Raw genomic sequence first — 24650 nt, forward strand, 5'->3', positions numbered from 1 at the left:
GAGTGAATGAATCGGGGGGCGCACCTGCCCGGGGAGGAACAACAAAAGCTGAAGTGGTGAGCGCCTCTGTCCGCTGGAAGGGGCTCACCAGTAGGCACTGACTTCTACGGAGGGGGAAACCGAGGCACGAGGCGGGAGAAACGCCGCGATCGGAGCCCCAGGCCTAACCCCGCGACCCGCGTCCGTGCCCCTGAACCCCAGGCCCTGCCGGTGCCGTTAGAAGCCGGAAGGGAGCGGGGCGCTCGCGGCTGTCACCACGGAGCGTGAGCGGATCAGCTCGGCAGGGGCCACCGCCCCGCTTCTTACGGGCGGTCTAGTCACCTCGGCTCCGAAAGGGATGCCGTCTGGGCGGGGGGTGCGGGATTCGCGAGCCGAGGCCCCGCGGCGGCCGCGCGCGCCCGGAACCCGAAGCCGGGGCCTCGGTTTCCGCCCGGAGAGCTGCTCCCGCCGCGCCCGGAAGCTGCGCCCGCTGCCCGGGTAACGGGCCCCGGCGGCGGCGGCGTCGCCATGGACCTGGAGGAGGCGGTGAGCGGGCGTGCGAGCCGGCGTTTGGGGGCAGGAGGCCGGGCGTCTCTCGGGATGCGGCTGTGGGGGCGGGAGGCTGGGGGGGCAGCCCCCCAGGGTGGGCTTCAGGAGGAGGATGGCGTTGCGGGTTTTGGGGGTGCCCGCCCACATGGTTCATCCTCTCTGGGTGGGAGCACCCCCAAGTTCCCTTTGACGCTGGGGCGGGCGAGGGAGGGCCGGGGCTGGAACCGGCACGCTCCCCGCGCCCCTGCCGGCCTCCGGGAATCCCAGTGGGGCTGCGGGGACATTCCAAGTAGTGACCCAGGTCACCACGGCGTTCCCCCAAACGGGACCAACCTGCCCAGACGCTCTGGGCACTCATTTTTGACATCTGCACACAGTGCCGCCCTGCGGGGGGCAGTCCAGCGTCCCGGACTGCGATCGGTGGCGCCCGGCCCCCCGGGGCCTAGGAGGCCGTGCTCGGCGCGGATGCGCCCAGGGGCGTGCGCGCGGGCGGGTGGCCTCGGGCCTGGCCGCCCTCCCCTCGCCGGTACCTGCCTGCCTCGCTCCCCGTTCGGTCCTTACCGCCTAGTTAAGCGCTGGTACAGAGATCGGGGCTCCTCTTTATATGCTGATGCGGTTTTATTCGCTCACCTCGGCTCCATCTTACCCCGCCCACCTTTTCTTCATTATGTGCATATTTTAGAAACTTCTCTTTCGTAGTTTAATTCCATTTCAAACTGCTCCAGAAACTGAACTGCCCTTCTCCTCGCTGATAGATAATCTCTTACAGATAATCCTCTTATAGATAATCTACTTTTTGATGATTTTTAACACATTTATGGGGTCGAACTGCAGGCTGCGCTCTGGCAGAACTGCAGGGTTTAGGTCCAATGCACTGAACGTGGTTTTCCTCTCGTCCCGCAGAAAGAGTTCAGAGAACGCTGTACTCAGTGCGCCGCTGTGTCTTGGGGTCTTACTGACGAAGGCAAATATTATTGTACCTCTTGCCACAATGTCACGGAAGTAAGTACCGCGTCTCATCTGTGAACTTGCTTATGGCTGAACACTCGCACTTTCACCCTGATGTGTGGCAAAGCACTGACGGGTTTCTATCAGTCTGGCAGTGCCCAGATTCCAAGGACGTAAGTAGCCCTCGCGGGCTTAAGGGCTGAAGGGACTGGTAAATTAAATTTAGGATGAGTCTTTTGAAATTATGTTGGGCCATGTATGTAACTGATTTCCTGATTCAGACTGTATATGCTAAGGGGAAATAATTTAAATTGTACTCAGAAGGCGATGCGTTTCTTTTTATTAGTACTTATGTAAGAGTTTTTAATGTGGTGTGGTAGCTTAGCAGTTTGGAAGCTGAAGTGTTAGACTGAGGCCCGTTGGGAGTACTGGAGACGTGCTTTATTATTATTTTATCTTCGTGTGTATCTTACAAACGGCCAGATACTTACTTAACCCGTTCTTTAATGTCCTCCTCACAGCAGCCTGTGGGATCTGCGGTTATGCCCGTCGATCGGTGGGGCAGGTAGGGCTCCCCGGGTGAGGCAGGACGTGAACCGGCGTTCATTTTGCCCCAGCACACCTGCCTCTTAGAATACAGGTTGTCACAGTGTCCCGCATGGCCTTGAGAAACGAGGCTCCCTCCACACTGGGGGTGCCAGGTCCCGTTCTGGTTACGCGCTTTCGGGGCAATGGAACCGAAATAATGTGGACACCCTGCTGTCGGAGAGCCCCAAGATGCCAGGACGCTTCTCTCTGGGAAAGGGATCGCTCAGGGTCTGCGGAGCCGGGAAGGAGCAGGTGTTGCCCTGACCGCATGGCTGGCGACAGGCACACGTGGGACACAGAAAAGTGACTGCGGACTTGCGCTTCCGGCCGCCATGGGTTATTAGGCACCGGATTTACCTTCCTGCCCGGAACAACCAAAGACCTGGAAAAAGACGTGAAACAAGTGAAAGAATCATTTCCTTTGAAAGAAGTGGGTTAGCTTGCAGCTCGGTCACACCAAGAGCTCTTCCCTGAGACAAACCGTTCCTCCGTGGGCAGCAGAAGTTCTGTCTGCGTCTGCCTCGCCACGTGGACGCGGAAAAGATACGCGCTCCGACGCAGTGCTCGGGGCGGCGGGCGCGCCCACCGTCCTGATCATGGTGACGGCTGCGGCTGCAAACACCACGCTGCGTGCTTCAGACACGCGCCGCTTGGCCCCGCTGCAGCGGCCTCACCTGTCGCGTGTGCACCCGCCCCTGCAGGGCTGTGTGCACACAGGGACGGAGGGCCGCGTGTCTGCACAGCCTGCTACCATTACCAGGTGAAGGCGGCATACTCTTTTTGTAGAAATTAAACTGTGAACTAATTGCTGCTTTTATTTCTGTCTTTGGTAGTGTTTTCATTTCTTTCTCTGATAAAACCTGTGGCAGTCTTGTTTTTTTTTAACTTGAAAGACCCTAATACTTGGTTCCACATTTGAAAGAGTATCAACCTGAATGGAGTAACTTGTCAAGGACGCAGCATCCTTTTTATTTTTTAAAGATATTTTTATTTACTTTTAGAGAGAGGGGAAAGGAGGGAGGAAGAGAGAGAAATATCAGTGTGAGAGAGAAACATGGGTTGGTTGCCTTCAGTACATGCCCCGACCCAGGCACGCGCCCCGGCCGGGGATTGAACCGGCAAAGTTCCGGTTTGTGGAATGACGGTGCAGCCAACTGAGCCACACCGGCCGGGGCGAGGCTGCAGCGCTCTGGAAACTGAGCAGCGGTATTTATACAGGCCACGCACTTAACTCGGTGCCTTCCGTGTGACAGACACTGTGTGTGTCCCGCTCGGGGGTTCCCCTCGGCTTCCTGGCCACCCAGGCGCGCTCTGCACTGGAGGGTGCGGTGAGGGCGCTGCCCGAGTGGAGGGGCTGGGGGCCGGGGGGCTGACAAGACGGTCGTCACCCCACGGACAGTGGGGGTCGTACGACGCCTTCCCTGCTCCTCGGCCCGCGCACTGCCCTCCATCGCCCTGTGCATTTTATTCTCCAGCCCTGGACGCGTCCGCTCTGGACAGGGACTCGGAGCGGGTGGCGGGCTGAAGGTCCTCGTAGTGCCTTTTATGCAGAAAACTTGCGCAAGCCTTAAACCTGGCCTGTTTGTGTGACAGATGTTCTTGCAAGTATTTTGGGAGTAGGTAATAAAGTTGTAGGCTAGAACTGTGCGGGTTTGATAGGTTTTCATGATTATAAGGGCAAATTTATTGTAGAAAATTTGAAAGTTATGAAAATGAAAGCTAAAATCAATAAACTCAACACACAACCTCTCAATGCTCCCGGGTAGTCTCTTTATGTATGGGAAGGGGACCGGGACGGTGGTGGCGTTGGATCTTCTGTCTTAATAAATTAAGGATGTTCCTTCTAAACATCTGTGGGCATTTTACTTCTTTACGTATATTTTATTGATTATGCTGTTACAGTTGTCCCAATTTTTTCCCCTTTGCCCCCCTCCGCCCAGTACCCCCCCTTCCCTTCATCAGTCCCTCCCCCCTCCCCCCACCTTAGTTCATGTCCATGGGTCGTGCATATAAGTTCCTTGGCTTCTCCCTTTCCTATATTATTCTTAACTTCCCTGTCTATTTTGTACCAACCGATTATGCTTCTTAGTCCCTGCACCATTTCCCCATTTCTCCCCCTCCCCCCTCCCAGCTGATAACCCTCCACATGATCCCCACACCTATGATTCTGTTCCTGTTGCGGTTGTTTGCTTAGTTTGTTTTTTGGTTTAGATTCAGTTTTTAATAGTTGTGAGTTTGTTGTTATTCCAGTGTTCATAGTTTTGATCTCTTTTCTTTTTCTTAAATAAGTCCCTTTGACATTTCATATGATAATGGCTTGGTGATGATGAACTCCTTTAGCTTTACCTTGTCTGGGAAGCACTTCATCTGCCCTTCATTCTAAATGATAGCTTTGCTGGATGGAGTAATCTTGGTTGTAGGTCCTTGCTTTTCATCACATTGAATACTGCTTTCCAGTCCCTTCCTGCCAGCAAAGTTTCTTTTGAGAAATCAGCTGAGAGTCTTATGGTAACTCCTTTGTATGTATCTCTGCTTTTCTCTTGCTGCTTTTAAGATTCTCTCTTTATCTTTAACCTTTGGCATTTTAATTATGATGTGTCTTGGTGTGGTCCTCTTTGGGTCTAGCTTGTTTGGGACTCTGTGTGCTTCTTGGACTTGTATGTCTGTTGCCTCCGCTAGGTTAGGGAAGTTTCCTCTCATTATTTTCTCTCAAAAGTTTTCAATTTCTTGCTTTTCGTCTTTTCCTTCTGTAACCCCTGTGATTCAGATGTTGGCACTTTTGGAGGGGTCCCAGAGTCTTCTTATTCTTTCCTTGTTTTTTTGAATTCTTGTTTCTTCTTTCTGTTCTGGTCAAGCGTTTATTTCTTCCTTATGTTCCAAACAATTTATTTAAATCCTGGCTTCCTTCCCTTCACTGTTGGTTCCCTGTGGATTTTTCTTTATTTCATTTAGTGTAGCCTTCATTTCTTCCATATTCAGTGATCTCTGAGCATCATGATCACCAGTGTTTTGAACTCTTCATCTGATAGGTTGGCTATCTCCGTTTCATTTAGTTCTTTTTCTGAGGTTCTGTTCTGTTCTCTCATATGGGCCATATTTCTTTGTCTCCTCAATTTGGCAGCCTCCCTGTGTTTGTCTCTGTGTATTAGGTAGAGCTGCTTTGACTCCCTGTGTTAACATATCTGTTATGTTGTATGGAGTGGAGCCTTAAGTATTCACCAGAACAGGCAACCCATTTCGCCGCTTTGAGGCTCTGTGTGGGGATGGCTCAGAGAGGGGACAGTGCTGTTGCCTGACTTCTGGAGGTTTGCCCAGCACTCGGCCCATTTCCAGTCACTTCACCAACTTCCTGTATGTGACTGGTGCCATCCAGCTGTTGCCCTGATGGTGAATGCCAGAGTGGGTGGGTTTGCATATGTTCTAAGTCCATGCAGGCCCTTTAAACAGACTCTCCTGAGAGACTGGCAGTTTCTTCCACCGTCTAACAAACACCCACTGGTTTTTACAGCCAGAGGTTATGGGGCTTTATTTTCCTAGTGCTGGGTCCCCGGGCTGCGGTCTGCCCTGGGGCTGGGATTGCTCCCTCCCAGGATCTCTCTCCCAGTTTTTACCTGCCACACATGAACGTGGGACCTCCTCTTCTGCCGCTGCTGCCGCCTCTCTGCCCCTCTACCTGTATGGATGAATGTGGCTTCTTTCAATTCTTGATTGTCAGACTTCCCTACAGCTCGATTTCCTGGCAGCTCTGGGTGTTTTTTGCTTTGAGGCTAATTGTCATTAATCCTGTGGTAGTGCGAGGAGGTGGAGTCTGTCTACGCCTCCGTCTTTGCTGGAAGTCCATTTGTGCACATTTTAATTGACAGTATAATGGTTCACAATATAACCAGCCATTCCGTAATTATAGCTCCAGTTGAATATTTAGGTTTTTTTAAATACCTTCTAGTTATTTCATATTTTGTCTAGTCCAGATTTTAAGCTTTTTTCCCTGACCCGTCTTATGTTCTTACTGTGGCCAACCCAGTGCATCAGACCTGCTGTGACCGTGGCGTCTGTGACTGGAGAGAACGCGTCTCAAAAACCCAGTGGTCCCAGACAGCCCTTTTTACCCTTGATGAGCATTGACGATCAATCTCATTCTAAGTCCCTGCATTTAGGGAAAGATATGAATATTCCCTGCGGTGGGTCCCCGTGCCAGTCCAACACGCACACCCAGGGGTGTCAGTTCTGCTCGGGGCCCACATAGCCCAGCCACGGCCTGACGACCGTCGTCTGCAGTGACCGCCAGTTGTGCGGTTCCGCAGACCCCGTCCTGGCGAGGTCGGGTGGGCTGCAGCGTTCCGCAGAGCAGCTGCTGGGGGGCTTACGGTGGGCCGTCCACCTGAACTTGAAAAACACGTAGGAACGAGCCCACGGAATTCCAGCAAGAGCCGTGGAATGAAACTGCTGATGCACCTAGAGAGGCGAAGGCTCGAACAGACGCCGAGCTGAGTTTTTAGTGAAGCAGGCGAAGAGAAGGAAGAACCGCAGGCGGTTCAGGACGTCAGAGGTGGTGAGCAGAGCAGAGCAGTGCACCGGGCCCCACATGCGAAGGGGCGCGGCCGGGAGGCGCAGTGGGACGCGGGCTCGGGGCTGGTCCTGGCGGTCTCGCCGTCTGCGGCCGTGTCTGTGAGCGCGGCAGGAGCATCTCCGTGAGCCCTGGGGCGTCTCTCCCTCTCTCTCCCTCCTTTCCCCTCTCTAAAAACAAATAAATAAATAAAATCTTTAAAAAAAATTCTCCTTTAGAGATTTAGAACCATCTAAATTATTGGTTTATTTTTTACATAAGGTGATTCAAATAAAAAGATTTTTTAAAATATCTCTTCTACATTGCTGTCTGTAAAACCTCAGACGGTGCGGCTGCTAGATCGCATGTCAGTGTTAACCTTATGCAGGTCATGGCAATTCTGTAAAGTCGGACGTGAATTGTGGACGTAAAGTGGTCATGCCACTTGGATAATGGCACCCGGCAGCATTTATGTAATAACTAGTGACAAGATTTCATGGCTAGTGATACATCGAATAAAAATTTTTGGCCCTGGCTGGTGTGGCCCAGTGGCTTGAGTGCTGGGCTGTGAACTGAAAGGTCGCCGGTTCAATTCCCAGTCAGGGCACAGGCCTGGGTTGCGGGCCAGGCCCCTGGTTGGGGACACATGAGAAGCAACCACACATTGATGTTTCTCTCCCTCTCTTTCTTCCTCCCTTCCTCTCTCTCTAAAAACAACTAAATAAAATCTTTAAAAAAATAAATAAATAAAGCTGTTTTAGAGTATTAGTCAAACACAGAAAAGTAGGATGTGTAGCTTTGGCATTGCTGACTACAGTAAATACAGAAATTATTTTAATCCAAAGTGTGTTTTGGGCACAGAAAATAGTGAATATATTTGACTGTAGGTTTTAGCTGAAACAATTAAAAAGTGATTTGAAGTAAGTATACTGATTTGACCAGACATTTATTCATTGTTCAGCATATTCCAGGTACTCTTTTAGGTACTGAGTGACTTTGAATGAGAACATAACGAAAAGGTTAATCAGCCTGTTCCAATTTATATAATTTTCCCCAAATGTTACCATTATTGGTTCTGGCACTCACAATTTGGTTCATTATTTAGGGAGACATAAAGCTGTCTTTAACGATCTGTTTCTATTTCCTGCAGAGATCAAAGGAAGTTTTAAGCACTGAGACTCTTCCTAACACTAAGATACAAGCCATCAACCGGGGGCTTAAAAGAAAAAAGAAACTTGGTAAGCTCTTCCTTCGTGTGTGCTCAGCATCCTTCAGTCACGGTTTTCACCTCCACAATTGGAGGCTGCGGACCGGAATATTAAGTAGTCTATAGAAGGTGCCAGAATCTTCTTCAGGTACTACAGGGTGGAAGTAGGGTGGGTGGTAATTGACTGTAAAATTGGAAGCAGGTGCCTTACAGCCTGTCCTTTCTCTCCTGCGTGTTGTCAGGTTGCTTTCCCAGCGGAATAGCTCTTACGCAACAATAGTGGTAACGCAGAGAGCGAATCTCTTTATCTGCTGGCGTATACTTTCCTGTTCTGTATTTGTCGTCTGTCCTGAATATGATTTTCTGTGCTCTGAAGGAAAATGCTTACTTTCTGAAATGGTTCAGCTGGAACTGTCAGGTTAGGTGAGGGAAACCTGATATTCTACTTTTAGAAATCCATTTCTCACCGTGAGTTTTGAACACACCCTTTTAAAATAGGGAAGATTATTTTCCCTTAAAATAGCCTCAGTATGGGTGTGCTGTGAAAGGTAATCTGTTTTATTAATCCAGTGAGTACACATAACTGACTATTATTGAGAAGAGTCTGAGGTCACGTCTCTCTGGTGCTTTTTATTTCTGTGACTAATTATCTAGGACCAGATTCGCAAGTTTGAAACCAGGCTAATGATGATGGCCTCTTTTCCATGAGAGCTTTATGGACACACGCACCTGAAATAAATGTCTACAAATGTCAGTGAACTGTCTGTGTGAAGTACATTGAGATTCGTAGGTGAATCGCAGAGAGAAAGCCTAAGCGCTAACTTCTGTTCCCATTAGAGAATAGTGACTATTTTTATTAGGCCAAACCCTGATTAGTTTTAATTACATTTTATTAGGGCGAAGCGTGATGACTATGGACTTGACCTATGTCAGTACTTAAAATGTAGAGCTTAAACTTAAATTGCTGCAGGAACTTCAGGTGCTTCAAATTAGACGTCAGGTGTCTTCTATTCAACCCCTTTGACCTTAGTTTCTTCATCTGTGAAGTGAAATGGGAATACCGTTTGTTATGGAAGCAGGAGCCCTGACCCCAAATTTAACCAGCACGAAGAGTGCGCAGGAAGGACAGAGCACGCAAATATACGCAGGTGGAAGAGCTGGCACCCCCCTCAGCCCCGCCCAGGGCTGCCTCACAGTGACAGGCTCTGTGGGTTAGCCACGTGCAGCCCCCAGCCCTCCCCAGGAGTCGGGTCCGTCAGCTGGAGGGGGAGACCCTGTGACATAGAGGGGAGGGCGGCAGCAGCCCGGGGACACTGCCGGGGAGGGGGTCCGGGGGTCCCCGTGACGGACTTCAGCGGCTGTGTGGGACAGGGCTGGTCCCAGACCTCTCACAAAGCGCGGCACTGGTCCAGCAGGGGGGGTGGCACGTGGGGGTCGTGCCAGAGTTTAACGTTTCCTTTCACTGGCGGTTCTGTTGAAACATGCGGTTCCTGTCTGTCGTGGTGGCAGCTTCCCTCCTGGTCGCTCAGGGTCGTTGGACTGAATACAATGACCCGTCTGCGGTACCTGGCACACAACTGGCTCCTAGGCGGGCTCCATACAGAGGGCTCTGTCCTTTCGGCTCCTCTCTGTAGCCTGGAACCACCTTCAGAAAAGCAGAATGCCACCGAGCACTTGGTTTTAGAATGTCCTTGCGCTTCCCCGTACGCCTGGGCCACTGCATCCAAGCCCTCGTGGTCCCCTTCCTTTGTGACGGGAACAGAGCGGGGGCGGCAGCAGGGGCAGAGCACTGAGTTCTTCCGCTCAGAGCTCTGCGCCTTGTTCAGTGCGGTTTGCATTTTTTAATTCCACTTTTTTTGTAACATAGTGACGATTCATTTTTCTGCCTATTAGTATTTCAGAAAAGCGATAGATAACTTCAAATACAAAATCTGATTAATTATAAAAATAACGTTTAGCTTTGGCACTTGTGTACAAACTGGCCCCATCGGAACTAGAGACGGTAAGGACGGAAGCCCTGTTGAGGGGACAGAAACATCCAGTTGCCACGTGTAGGGCACCGCTGTGACTGTGCTGTGACTGTGCCGTGAGGAAATCAGGGGCGCAAATGTCTGACACGTGCCGTTTGTCACTTAGAGAAAGGCTGGGACTGGTACGTGTGCGAAGGTTTCCAGCACATACTCTGTCAACAAGCAGAAGCCTTGCAGACCCTTGGCGTGGGCCCGGAATTAAAGGTAAGTCCGTTTGTGTCTGGGTGTCGGCCCCCCGTTCCGTGGTTTGCGGCGCAGTGAGACCGAGAGGGAACCAGGAGAGAAGCAGGGTTATCAGTCACGGCGCTCGGGCTGCCGGGGACCCTTCCTCTGCTCGGCCCGCTATAACCCTTCTGTCAGGCCAGCAGTTCCGGAGGTGCCTTCCACCGGACGGCGATACGCAAAGTATCTAAAGGAAACTGACAATGGCTCTAGTCATCAGGTATTGAGGAAACATGGGCTTAGGCCAGGTGGAGGGAATGGCTTTGCAGCCTTGGCGGTGCCTCTCCCGTGTTACTGTGCTTGTCTCGTTTCCACGGGGACCTGTGCGCAGTGCCACCGCCGGAGAGGCAGCCCTGTGCCGTGTGTAGCGTGGATCGGGACCTGAGTTCCAGGGCGTACTTTGGGGAGTGATGCGTTGAAATCGTGGTTCCCACACTGGACTCTGTCAGCACCACGCGCGGGACGCATGCAAACACGGAGCGCCGGGCCCCGTCGCAGAGTTTCTGGTTCAGTGGGTGGAGGGGGGCCCAGGAACTTTGGGCCTCACAGGTTCCCGGGGGAGCCTCCCCCTGCTGCTCGGGGACTTGGGGGCCCCCGTGCTGTGATGCCACCGCCTCTCCGGAGCGTCCCTGCTGTCATTTGGGTTGTGTGTTGCCTCATCCCGTGGCAGTCATTTCAGCAATTCTGTAAAAGCCGGTTACTTAGCAGCGGGGGTTATTGCACACTTGCTTCATGCCCGTCACTGGGACCCAAGTGCTGAGAGGCCCCGCCTGGCCGCAGAGAGGGTTTTATGCATTGCAGAACGAATGCACAGCAAACCATGTAATGGTGTGTTCGTAAGGGACATTGAGGGCAGAAAGAGAAAGGAGGAAGGTCAGTGTGGACTGTCGTCACCAAGGAATGACTTGTAGAGGCGCCTTTGCTGTTGCGGCTGAAACAGAGTGACCTCTAGACCCCTGCGTGGCCGAAGAGGATGCTGGTCTCGTAGTACAGTCAGTATAGCATAGGTAGTGTAACCTAGTGTGTCGTGTGTTATAGAGTACAGTATACAGTGTGGTGTGGTGTATAGTATACCATACAGTACAGTACAGTGTATAGTACAGTGTGCTGTATAGTATAGCGTGTAGTACAGTATACTGTAGTGTAATACGATGCAAATTAAAAACTCGAAAACACGCCCCAGCTGGTTAAGGGGAGAGGGGTCAGAACCCACGGAGATGGGGGCCGTGTGTACAGCCTGGGAGGTTCTGTGGCTGAGGACGTGCCGGTGCATTTGTCATCACAGCCTGAGCGGCCCCTCATTTCCCTCCCACGCAGAATCGAGTTTTGCATAACCTGTGGAGGCGCTACCTTCAGAAGAGCAAGCAGGCGTACTGTAAAAACCCGGTCTCCGCCAGCAGAAGGAAGGCTGCGGTGAGTCCCTCTGGGGTGAGGGTGGGTCCGGCCTCCCCTGGGTTCAGGCGCTTGTCGGGATTTTTGTTGAGCAGGTGTCTGTCCGTCCAGCAGACGTGGTCGCTGACCCAGACGCCGGAGCAAACAAGTGATTGAAGCGTAAAGAAACAGATGGTGAAGCTGTAAACAGAAGCCTAAGGAGTTTCTGTTACTGTGCTATTAGAAGGTTTTTTTATGTGCGTTTCCTTTTCACTTGGAACACCTACGTACCTTACCTGACGTTCCCAGGTTCAGCTCAGGTACCCTCTCTTCTCAGAAGCCCGTGAGTGAAGAAAACGAGGTCTGGGTGCCTCACAGCCCCACCCCATCCCCCAGCGCCGCTCTGGTTGGAGCAGTTTGCTTTTGCCTGCTTTCCGGGTGCGCCACGGTGCGTTCTGTCGGGGATCGGGGAGGACCCGCCGCTGAGCAGGGCAGCTCGGTAAGCGCTGGTGTGTTCGGTGCGTGGGGCTCGTTCTCCGGGGCCGAGGACGGATTCCGAGTCTGCTCGCCTCTCCTTGCCGAGAGCGTGGGAACGTGGCCCCGTGTGTCCGTGTCTGGCTGCGGCCTCAGAGGGTCCACGTGCAGAGCTGAGTGGCTTGGGACCGAGAAGGCTGGTCTGGGTGGGAGGAGCCGGTCTGAGAAGGGGGACTTGGAGAGCAGTCAGGCCGCGGGGTACAGCGGCGAACGTGCGTGTGACCTGGGGCACGAGCTGGGGAGACCCCCTCTCGGTGTGTGGGACAGTGAATTTGCATCAGCTCAGGAGGGCTGGCATGAACTCCGCGGAAAAGACGGCATTCTATAGTCATAGAGTTATGGAAGGCTGTCCTCGATCTAGGAGGCAGGTGCTTCCCAAGGAAAGCAGAAGGTGCTGTATGGTTCTGGGGTGACCTTTGAAAGGGCGGAAGGAGGACAGAAGCGTCCACACGATGAGGAACCAGGTGTTAGGATTCAAGAGCTAAGGTGTTTTGCTTGTGTGTATGCACTGGGGCTTTGCCTGCCACGTGGGAGATTTGGGTTGGAACCTGGGGTTTTCTCTGAGATTTTAATATTGTTAAGTAAACTTAAGATATTAAAAAAGGTTTTGTTGACTTGAGTAAATACCCATCTTAAGTAATATTAGCATCACACTGAAATCTTACTGGTGAATAAATAAGCAATAAGCAAAATTTTAAGCTCGTATATAAGTTGGTAATATAATTTCTATCAAAAGAGCACAGCTGATCTCTATTTTAGAGGGAAAAAGGAAAAAGTACTTTTAAATCAGAAGCTTAGTCTTCTCAAAGATTCAGTAAATATTTTCTGGCTTTGGCTATAACTGTTTTAAGAATAGTAAGCGGTCTGCATCTGAAACCTGGCTCCACTACTTTTTTAAAAGTATATTTTAAATCCCCACCCGAGGATATGTCTGTTGATGTTAGAGAGAGAGGAAGGGAAAGAGAGAAAAACATTGATGTGAGAGAGAAACAGCGACTGGCTGCCTCTTGTACACGCCCTGGCCGGGGACTGAAGCCACAACCCGGGTATGAGCCCTGAGCGGGGATCGAACCCATGACCTTTCGGTGTAGGGGACGGTGCTCCAATTACCCGAGCCACCCGGCCGGGGCCTGGCTCCACTACTTTTGACTCCTTGTGTGATCTTGGGTGAAAGAAGTTACCTGAAACTTACATAAAAAGCAAACAAACAAGCAAGCACACACATCAGGGTAAGGGGATAGAAAACGGGGAGGTGGCGAAAGGTGCCGTTTGATATGGAGTGAGCAGGGAAGGCGTCCCTGGTGCGGGGTCTTAAGGGAGTGAGAGAGTAAGCCAGGAGGACATCTCGGGCAGGCGCAGAACTGCAGGCCTGGCCCAGAGCTACTGAGCCAGTCCGCCATTTAGCGCAGGTCCCAGGTGCTTCCCGTACGCGCTCAGGTTGGAGAAGCTCAGCCGTAGGTGAGAAGTGACAGGGGCTGGGCCCCGGTGCTTAGCGTGGAGACCAGAAGGGGCAGGGTCTAGATCATCCCTGGGTGGAGCGCCCAGGATGTCCTGACGGGTGGGACGCAGGGTGTGAGAGACAGAGGAGTCCTCAAGGATGCCTCTTAGGGATTTCCACCTGGGCAGCTGGGAGGAAGGTATTGCCATCCGCTGAGATGACAGGTGGGGCAGGAGGGTCAGCAGCTCCGTGTGGGGCTGTGAGGTGTGAGAGGGCCGTTAGACACCCACGAGGAAGCGGCTGCACGCGTTAGGTACACAGCCTATGGCCCAGGAGAGGGGTGTGGGCAGGAGGCGTGCAGGTGGAGGTTGTCAATTTACGTTATAGGCATCCAGCCTATAATGCCCTTGTCTGTAATGCGCACCATTATTGCAGAATTGAAAACAATATTGTAGATAGTGTTGAAAACCACAAGGCAAGGTGACGTGACAGAGAAGAAGACCAAGACCTGAGCTCTGGGCCCCTCCGGGTCAAGATGTCTGGGATAAAAAAGGAACTGGCAGAGAAGTCTGAGGAGCAGCTGGTGAAGTAGGAGGAGCCAAGAGAGCGAGGGGGCCTTCTGGAAACCAGTAACAGAGCGTTGCAGGAAGAGGGGAGTGACCACCTTGAGAAACGCTGCCCCTGGTCAGGAAGGAGGAGAGCAGGAGATCAGTGAATGGAACCGTGGGCTCAGACTTGGACTGGATGGGGCTCTAAGATAGACCAGGAGGAGAGGGCGTGGGGACAGCCGGTCTGCCCCACCCTTTCTCGGCGTTCTGCCGCAAGGAGAACAGGCAGTCCCCAGAGCCGTTGCGGGTTCGGTTCCAGACCCCCGAAAAGCAGCACGTTGTGGTCTTTCTGCTGGTGAAAGCGAAGCGCAGCACAGTAGTCCGGCTGCACCAAACAGTCGCATCGCGCCGGAGCCCAGGAGCGTGTTTACGTGGGATGAACGGAAGCGTATTTGTGCACGGATGGGAATGACACGGGAGAGAGAGCGGAAGTGAGCGGTGATCTGTGCGGGGAGAGGGAGGGCTGAGCGCACGAAGGGGGAACCCGGCTTCAGACAGGAGCGGGGCTGTCCACGCGGGGAGAAGCAGGCAGGGGCGTGGGGGCCTCTGGGCGTTCCCTTTTGGCTGCGGCGGCGGCTTTCCCAGGAGTGCAGGTGCGCTGCCACCTGACTGCACCCCGCGTCTCAGGTGCTGGCCTATAAGGCGGGGGTGTGCTGGACGGTGGCTTCTCCTCCCTGCTTTGTTCTTACTCTCTTGTGAGTTCACGAAGATTTTACTTTTTTCTAAGATTTTATTTATTTTTTAGATAGTGGGGAGGGAGAAAGAGAGGGAGAGAAACATCGATCAGTTGCCTCTCTTGTGCCCCTAACTGGGGACCTGGCCCGCAACCCAGGCCTGTGCCCTGACGGGGAATCAAACCGGCGACCTTTGGGTTAGCAGGCCAGTGCTCAACCCACTGAGCCACACCAGCCAGGAACCTTGTGAGTTTTCTTCACATAAGTCTTATCTCTTCTTACTAAGATCAAGTTCCGTGGCCTGCATGGCTGAGAGTGTGGCTTCTTTTCTTTGATCGATTCCTCCAAGGCTAATGTCAGCTAGTGAGGCCTTTAGTCCGGCAGCCAGCTGACTGTTCTTAGGGACACTTTAACCACCATTTCCACAATATGGGGCAGGGGAGGACTCAAAAAAACTCAGAATTATCTTCTGGAGGGTGGACCCCTTGTAGTACAGGCTTCCCCCGCTAAGTGAGTGTTCCAGGAGCCCGTCTGCATCAGTGGACCAGCTGGCGTTGTTGTGAGAGGCTGCATTCAGCTCCAGTGAGTTTTTTTTGAAGACTACACATTTGCCCATTTCATGATGGATGATTTATGAGTGCACCTGCCCACACTGTGTTGAGTGTTCAGCAGTTTTTGACCAAAAACGGCATGACTCCCCTGCCCTATTCTCCCTATTCACCTGATCTCACCCCAAGCAACTTTTTTTTGTTTCCTTGGATGAAAAAAAGTCCTCAAAGGGAAACATTTTGTCGATGTGGAAGAGGTGAAACAAAAAATGGCAGAAGCACTAAAAGGCATCAAAATTGATTAGTTCAGAAACTGTTATGAGCAGAGGAAAAAACATCTCGACAGGTGTATTGCATGAAATGGAGAGGACTTTGAAGGTGACTGAAGTTTATGTGTGTAAGAATAAATACGCAGTTTTGAATAGATTCCGGTTTTTGATGGTCCCCCCTGGTACATGTGTGAAAAATTCAGCAGTGGTATGAGATAGTATATCCTTGTCAATTAAGGGTTTCAAACAGTAAGTGCCGCTGGAGCTCAAGGACACAGAAGTCTCTGAAGAAGAGCCATTGGGGAGATGGTGTGACAGCGTCACTAATGAGCTGGGCAGGAGGAGCAGGAAGGATAGGCCGGGCGGGAGACACAGATCCGCAGACCCAGCAAAGGTGCCCCCGTAGGCACGGTGAAGCGTGGCGGGCGGCCAGCGGGGGTCCTCATCGACGCCGGTGTTTGTTGGGGTAGACACGAGGGCTCCAGCAGGGGCAGCACTTCCAGGGGAAGGAAGCCGGGGTTTCCTGCCTGCCTCGTCTGCAGCCCGTCTCCCCGAGGCGCTGGGGAAGCTGCGCCGGAGCCCTCGGCCCAAGTTGGGGGGGCCTCTGGGTCGCAGGGACCTGGCGGACAGCGCAGTTACTGGAGCGGGTTCTTCCCGGTGTTTGTGATGGTCGGGAGGTAAGTTCATGGAAATGAACTGCAGTTTTAAATTCCTCTGCAGTAACTTTGTCTTATTTGGCAAATAGGTCTTGGAAGATCATCCCAGCCATTCGGACTGGGACAGTGAGCCTGAGCTGCTGAGTGACTTCAGGTCCGTCGTTGACAGCGGAGCAGAGTCTCAGTCTGACGGCCGCACACGGAAGCCTTTCCCCGCCAGCAAAGCGTCGCAATCAGGTAAAAAGGAGACTCCCAACTACCTAGAACCTAAAAGCAGTGATGCCTCTTAGAAATGAGGTCATCCAGTCTCTTCATGCCCAAGGAGAGGAGGTCGGCTTAACAAAATCATATGGCTAAGAAAAAGGCAAATTAAATGAAATCTTAGTATAATCTTTAAGAAGGTGCATTGTTTCTACATGAATATTTTTGTGTGATGTTTAAAGAGAGCTGAGCAGTAAGTGGATCCGGAAAGAAGGGCCAGTGCAATAAAGACCACGTCCACGTGCGGGCTCAGAATTTCCAGAGACGTGGCAGCGAGAGATGATGGAAGTTAGCCACGTGGCGAGGCCGGCAGGAGTCGGAGGACTGGCCCAGTGTCTAAGCATAGGCTAAAGCAAGCTGAACAAAACCATGTTACCTGTGTGTATGTGTGTCTTATTTTCTGATTAATTCTGTAATTTGAAATAGATAAGGAGTCTATCAAGGATTATTGATATAGACCTTCCCAAAGCATTTTATTTATGATTTTAGTTGTTTCAAACTATAGTTAAAAACAACAACAAAAAAAAACCCACGGTGGAGAACGGACCTCCAAGGACAGGTGTGGGTGTTAGGGTGGAGGCCTCGGGGGGACAGCTTCCAACCCCGCGGGGCAGACAGTGTCGGACTCTGGGTTCCGTGTGGCTGGAGGAGATTGTCAACCAAACGTTTCTTGCACAGACTCCTTTGCAAGCCTCTTGCCCTTCAAAGATAAAAAATTCCTTGTGACAGCGTATCTGTATTTCTTGCTAGACTGCACTGTGACCCAGGATCAGGTAAGCCACCTTTCTGTCCAAAGAAGAGGAGGAGTTAGTTAGGCTCGCAGAAGAATTGGGCAGCTGTGACTCTCTGGAGTTTCCAGGCCTTGCCTCCTGGCACGTGGGAGCCCACATGTTCCCGGGGGACTGAGACTCCAGACCCATCAGGCCTTCTAAAGCCTCATGATGGACCGACGGGTCAATAGATTGCCTGTCTTTAGTTTTTGAGTGTTTGTCTTGTCCCAAGCTGTGGTCCTTGGAGCTTTATTTTAGTGCTTACATTGAAAGTAACAATTAATGTAACCCCTAGTACAAAACTGTAAACTGCAGAGAGTCACAGAGCAAATCCAATCAGCGGTCATCGTGCCGCCCCCAAGTCACCGCTGCTGCTCCAGGAGGTCATTCCAGAACGTTTCCCCTTCATCTGCAGAGAGGAAGGGAACGAGTTTTGTTCATGTTTTTTGCCAAAAAGTGAATTATTTCTTCATTTTTTACATTTTTAAATCAAATTCTACATGCATGTAACTCAAATACAATGTTTATAAGACTTGTCACAAAACATGGTAAAAATGAAAACAGCTGTCGTCCGCTGTCTCCCCTAAATGTCCTCCCCCACCAGGCGTGTGTCTCGCTGCCTGCAGCCACCGTCCCTCTGGGCCCTGCGCACCTAGTGCTGCTTCGCTGTGACTTCCGGTAGGGCCATTAGCTATTAAATTTCCTCCATGGAAGGTGGAGTCTCAGTTCCTCCCCACTCCTCAGGCCCCTCCTCCCACTCATCCCCAGCACACGATTTTGCATTTTTCATGCACCGTCTTCCCGGAAGAATTATAATTTTTACTAGATCGATATTTAGCGCCTAAATTGTTTCAGGGACTGAGCCACATAACTGACCGTGTGACACTTCCTGTACGTGCTCTGGTTTTCCTGGTGTAGGTGAGCGTCCCCGTCTTTGTTTCGTTTCCTGTTACTTACTCCTGTGCTGTGGTTTATAAGCATCTCCGCACGCTTCTGCCCAGCTCTGAAAGGGGCTCTTGGGTCCTCAGGTGCCCTGTCGGTTTTGTCTTCTCTGTGAAGTCTTTCCGCAGCGCCTGCCTGCTCCCATCCAGCCTGGGCTCTCCCGACCCGTGACCTGGCTCTGCGGCATCTCTGCCATTCGGTCACCTCTTTCACTAAATTCCTTGTGTCCTGGTCCCGTCCCATCTTCTCTGCTGGTTTGCTCCCATTTTTGTGGAGCATCTTCTTATTTTGCTGAGAATATTGGTGATCCCCGCTCCCCATTTGATTGTTTTGACCTCTGCTTTTCCTCCATCATGTGCCGCATAACGCCGCTTGGGTGAACGGGGACCATGCGTGCACCGTGGCCCCGTGGAGTTATAATGATTACACGCAGAAGGTCTGCAGTGCTGACAAGGAAGGCGGGGCCCAGCCACGATACTGCGCTCACGTCTGGCTCTGGGTGGTTTAAATGGAGGAGGAGGCCCAGCCTGCCGTTCCGGGCCCTGGGCCTGCGGAGGCCGAGACCAGGACTGGGCAGGAAGCGAGGAAGGGCCGGGAGGAGGGGAGCCCACCCTGCTTCCGCCGCAGGCACCCGCTGCACTCAGACGCCCTCCCTTCCCTGCACTTCTCTGTCTCTCCTCCCTTTTTTTCTTTCTTTTTTTTTTTAAATATTTTTTATTTTTTTAATTTATTTTTATTTTTATTTTATTTTATCTGTGTTTAGAGAGAGGGGAAAAGAGAAATGGAGGGAGGGAATCATCAGTGTGTGGTTGCCTCTCACTCGCGCCCCCAACTGGGGACCTGACGTGCAACCTCGTCATGTGCCCTGACTGGGAATTGAACCAGCGACACTTGGTTCTTTTCTTATTTCTTGTCTCCAGCTTTAATCTCTCTGGGTATCTCTTAATCTTTACTCTCCCCTCCTCCCTCCCCCTGCCCCCTCCTGTCTCCCCCACTTCCATGGGTGCTCCCTCGCAGGCCTCCCCTGCCCCCCAGCACATCCAGGTGTGTGTGAATACACCTATCATGGGCACATGAGGATGAATTTCTCAGAACACCTGCTTCTTAGGCGACATGACACGATTAGAAGCTTTCTTCAAATGTTGGTGAGCCTGAGAGGCTAGTCCTGTTTCAGAACGGAGGCTAAAAGGTTGATTTAGAACTTTGTACCCATAGTACGTCTTGTCAGCTCTACTCTGCTGGAGAGTGACCCAGCTGCGCTATCTTTTAGGGAACCTCAAGCAGTGTCATCTTGAAATCTCCCCCGGAGCTGATTAGATTTTCCAGAGAAATCTCTGAGTCTTCTGGTCGGAGGGTGTATCCTGGCCGTTCTGGGAAGTGGGCGGGAAGAAGAGGCCCCAGGGCAGTGGGGTTGTCTCTAGACACCAAACGTAAACTTTCACTTAATCCTCTGACCTTGGGTAAGATGTCCCTAGGCTCCATTGTCTGTGTGACTAAGGCTCCCTGTCCCAGACCCTCGCATTAAGGAGAATTTTATTGATTGATTTTAGAGTGGGGGGGGGGGGGGAAAGAGGGGGGAAAAACACATCAATTTGTTGTTCCACTTAGTTATGGATTCATTGGTTGATAATCCGGCATGCCCTCACTGGGCGTGGACCTATAGCCTTAGCCGACCAACGGAGCTGTCCGGCCAGGGCCGAGACCCTTCCGTGTACCCTCTCTAGAGGAGACACTTCCAATTTTCTGCCAGGATCGGGGAGGGGCCGTCACTCGGCTGCATGGAGCAGGGGTAGGAATCTGAGTGTCCGCCTGCTTCTGAATCAGATTGGGGCAACCCAACTGAGGTCAGCTCTCCTTCCTCCGGTTTCCAGGGGAACCGTGTTCAGCCAATTCCCGAGCCAGTCGTAGAGGCCTCCCGGGCAGGAGTGGACTGGCTTTTGGCTTTCCTGCCACTGGTTCCGCATCCGGCAGCTGCTGAGGCGGGGACCACCTGTCTGTGTGCTTTTCTGCGTTCCTAATCTTACTGCTCTTGTCTCCTCTCCTGTGTTATCTGTTCTTGGGTCTGTAGCTTTTAAAGTGGCCTAGGTAATAGTTGTGGTGAAACAGAGCAGAGGCTAATGTGTGTGTTCAACCTGCCATCTTAACTGGAAGTTCCTACATGTTGTATGTGTACATATATACACATACCTACACATATATCATATATACACATATATCATATATCAAACCCTGGCTGGTTTGGCTCAGTGGATTGAGCATTGGCCTGCGAGCTAAGTGTCGCTGGTTCGATCTTCCAGTCAGGGCACATCAGAGAAGGAAAACTCTGACTCCAAAAAATCTCCGCTGCCTTGCGGCATACCTCTTCAGGGGAAAGGCTAAGGGAGTAAACCCCGACAGAAAATCCGGAGCCGGAGTCCCTAAGGCGGTTTGACGTTGTAGTCAACACCGGCAAATCCTGCGGCGCACCTGAAGCCAAGCTGTATTGACTCTGTCTTTCCCTTGGACCCTTCAGCTGCGAAGAGAGGGGGGGTCTGCTGCATGGGCAACAGCAGACCCTCCATATCACCCTGCCCAGGCTCTGTAGCTTCAGCTTCACTGGAGAGGACACTCCAGCGTCATCGCAAGATGTCGATTTAACACGGGAGGAGACAGATACCGTGTCACTCCCGAGTCGGACTGCACAGCCATTCTCGGCGGTGCAGATAGACTCTTAAGAAGCTACACCATCGTCTCTCAAGACGGACGGCTGCTGACGACGAATATCATATACACTTCAACATGATATCTTATATATCTTAGGGAAGTCTGTCTTTGAAAACACTCACCCTCAAACTTCAGAATCCATCAGATCACCTGCAGGGCTTGTTAGAACACAGATGGGTACAGCTCTCATCAGTCCTCCGGGGACCCTAACGCAGCTGGTCCAGGGGCACTACTTTGAGGGCCCCTGATTTATATAAAACCTTGCGGAAATTGTTATATAGTACTCCATGGTTTGAAGATAGTTAATTAAATTTCTAACCCTGTCACGTGGTTTAATTTTGTTTCATATTATAAGCAGGGATGCCACAACATACCTTGACCCTGAATCTTTGCATGTTTTAAAAATCACTAGGATGAACATCTTAGAAGTAGAGCTGCAAGCTCTGTTTGTCACCAGATGTTTACGGGCCCCCGCTCCGTGGCTGGGCCTGTTCGGGGCTCTGGGGACCCAGCGGGCCCGGCTGCTTGCCTGCGCGTGCTTCCCTGGCAGTGGGCGGCCCAGGAGCGGGGAAGCGCAGCCGCCCACCGGTGCTGCCGGAAAGGGCGCGTGGGGTTTGGAAGCAGGGACTTGGAGGAGTGCCCTGGAGGGTTCTCGTCCAAGGAAACTCAGAGTCTCTCCGGTCGTTCCTGGTCCTGCTTTCCCGTGTGTACCCGCACTTTGGCTTTAAACGCTGCACCCTGACAGCCCAGCCTCGCCTCCGAACCAGGGACTTGGTACCTAGTTGCCTGCTCAGCATTTCCCTCCTGTAGTTAATCACACGTTGCACTCGCCTCGCGCACTTCTGAGCGCATGATCGGTCCCATCCCACCTGTCTCCGTAAAGGGCGTCTGTTCTTCCTGCTCCTCGGGTCGAAAACCTGGAGTCACACCTGCCTCAGTGTGTCTCCTGGGTGGGTCCCACGCAGCCCCGCAGGGCGTGCCCCTGAGTCCGGTTCAGACTGTGCTCAGCCCGCCGTTCTCCCCCGCACGCGCGGGCCGCTGCGGTCCTGCGCCCACTCTGCCCTCGGGGCGCCACCCTTCCTACGGCGGCCGCGGGCCCTGGGAGTCAGAAACGGGAGCGCGCTGCCCTCCGTGGGAAAGTCCGGGATCTTCGTCTCGCGCTGTCCCAGGATGAAACCCACCGCACTGCCGGCTGTGTCGCCCGCCTGCCACTGCCCTCCCGGGTGGCGGGAGCTCCCACTGCGGCCCCCTTGCTGTCCCCTCCGGGTCACGCCTGCTGACCGATGTACTCAGTGTTCTTCCCGAGACCCTCGAGCCTCACTCTGCGCCCGCCAGGCCTGCCCAGACAGCGCCTTCCCGCAGCGGCGCCTCCGTCCCCCCTGGAGCGCAGCCTGTCCCTTCCCTTCGCATCGCTCTCCCCGTAGCGCCACGTGGCTCTTTCTCCACGGAGCAGTGACCGCCGTCTGTCAGTTGTAAATTCTGTGGCTTTTCTGGCTTGTGGACTGTCTCCCGTTAAGGAATGTGAGCTCCAAGAGCTGGGACACTGGCGGTGTCCTTCCCCCAGACCTAGAACGGGCACAAAGAGTGAGGGAGGTGAGGACGTGCCCCCTGAACGCGCGAGGGAGGGGGACCGGAAGCCCGCGGTGGGGGCGACTGGGGGCGGGGCTGCCCTGCTCCTGTTGGCAGAGCCTCCCCGAGAAGGGACAGGCGAGGGGAGGCCTGGGTCACAGCGCTCACACGCTTCGTCCTTTGCTTTGAAATTGTGTGTCCTTTTGTTTGTTTTAAAAAATCGTTTGTGTTCCCTATAAAAAAATTCAATAGGTCAAATTCTTTTTTAGTATCCAAGTCCATCCAACTTCCACAAAGAACCAACAATTATCTATTTGGGTAATTTCCTCTTAAACCATCATGGCTTCATTGCTAGATTGCTCTTTATAAAGATTTTGGCCTGGCTGGGGTGGGGCAGTGGACTGAGCACCGAACTGCGAACCAGAAGGTCTCCGGTTCGATTCCAAGTCAGGGCACAGGCCTGGGTTGCGGGCCAGGTTCCCAGTTGGGGGCGTGCGTGAGGCAACCACACATGGATGTTTCGCTCCCTCTCTTTCTCCCTCCCTTCCCCGCTCTCTAAAAATAAATAAATAAATAATTTTAAACGATTGTATCAGTTACAGCCTGACTTTAACATATGAACTATGCCTGTTTGGGTTTTATTGTGTTTCTTTGGCTGTGTACACTGATTACTTGCACTTATTAAAAACCCATTTGTCCCCTAGAAATGCCATCCGTCTGTTCTGGATCTCTCGATGGCGTGGAATATTCGCTGCGGAAGGAGAAGGGGACCGTGAAGATGACCGTGCCGGGGACCCTCGCTCTCTGCTCCCTGTCGCTGCTTTGGCAGAGAGAGGCGATTCCGCTCTCAGACCTCCTGAGGTGGGCCGCGCCGCTTGGCGCGTTTCTGCGCATTATCTGTGCGAACTCGGGATCGTTTGGCTATTCTGAGTTTTACAAGGAGGCTTAGATTGCGGGAGGGGCTGGGAAGACTGGGCAGCCTGAGTTCTAATTCTGAGCTTTCACCCTGCTCAGGCTGGTCGTTCACCTTCTTGGTCCCCTTGTTCATACAGTGGAAACAATAGTCCTTGCCTTACACGGGGTGTTAGAAAACTAGCTACTGTGAGTAAAATGCTTTGAAAATGGAAAGTGACATTTAAGTAGTAGTGGTAGTGCTTTTTATCCCTGAGGGGGAGACGGACAGATGACCTTCACATTGGGAAACGGTTATTCCTGGCGTTACACAGAAGTGCACACCCGTGTGCTTAGGGGCTGAAATGCTTCTAAGGTAAAATTGAAAACAGAAATATTGGAAGAATCTGTTAAGTAGCTGGTCGGCATTTTTCAAGATTATCTACAGGGTTTTATAGTTAATGAGCGAATTATGGCATTGTGTACAGAAACGTCTCATTAACTAGAGGACGTGCCAAATCATTAATGTATTAATTCTTCCCTTGCTTTATGTATTCTAATGAATAACATTTGGGTCCAATCGGTGTGTGGAGTGGTTTTCAAAACATAGACTTAGGACCACAGTCCTGGGTTCTAATCCTAGCTCTGTTCGTTATTTGCTGTGTGACCTTGAGTGAGTTCTACTTTAAATTTAGTTTCTCTCTGCCTCTGTCTTCTCATGGGTGGAGCGGGCACAGTAGCGCCTGCCTCATGGGGGCAAAGCTGCTTCCAGGGCTCCTTCCCGCGTGGGACGCACTCTGAGCGGAGCCCGGCCCGCGACAAGAGCTCAGAGCTAGTTGTTGGTTCTGCTCTCGTCCTCCTTCTTCGTCTTCCTCCTCCTCCTCCGCCTCCTTCTTCACCGTCATCATCATCACTGGCACCAGGCCCTTTGATTAAATAAAATGCCTCCAGTAAATGACGATAGTGCCTTTGAATTCGGCCACATCAACCAAATAACAAGGCTTCTCTCAGGTGCGATTAACCCTGTGCAGACAGTCCATGACTCAGTGAATTTTACCGTCGAGTCAAACACCTCGTCTCGCTCCGCGCGCCCTCCCTGGGTGACCTCATCTTCTCCCGGGGCTCTAATTACTATCTCTGCGGGGATGACTCCCAGGTTAGTGTCTCCAGCCCAGGCTTGTCTGCGGAGGGCTGGACCCACGTACCCACACACCCAGGGCAGCTGCTTGCTGGCCACTCCGGGGGCGTTGTTACGGTGTCTGCAGTCGGCGGCGGGACGGGACGAGGTCCAGCGTCTTCGCCCCCATCCCGCTCCCCTCCGCTGTGTTCCTTCTCCGCCGATACGCGCGC

The 24650-nt window shown here is 52.3% G+C and overlaps 1 protein-coding gene across 1 annotated transcript in view; it reads left to right on the forward strand.

Moving 5' to 3' along the window:
- The first annotated feature begins 443 nt into the window (after positions 1-443).
- The window catches only part of TAF1B (TATA-box binding protein associated factor, RNA polymerase I subunit B), a 55807-nt gene continuing 31600 nt past the window's right edge, over positions 444-24650 (forward strand). The window contains exons 1-7 of the mRNA XM_090280895.1: positions 444-525; positions 1432-1530; positions 7758-7845; positions 9951-10048; positions 11384-11479; positions 16254-16401; positions 23114-23270. Of these exons, the coding sequence (XP_090137021.1) occupies positions 508-525; positions 1432-1530; positions 7758-7845; positions 9951-10048; positions 11384-11479; positions 16254-16401; positions 23114-23270 (704 nt within the window). The 5' untranslated portion in view covers positions 444-507. The remainder of the gene's footprint in view (positions 526-1431; positions 1531-7757; positions 7846-9950; positions 10049-11383; positions 11480-16253; positions 16402-23113; positions 23271-24650) is intronic.

Source organism: Furipterus horrens, unplaced genomic scaffold (genome assembly GCF_987537825.1).
Source record: "Furipterus horrens unplaced genomic scaffold, mFurHor1.1.pri manual_scaffold_6, whole genome shotgun sequence".
NCBI lineage: Eukaryota > Metazoa > Chordata > Mammalia > Chiroptera > Furipteridae > Furipterus > Furipterus horrens.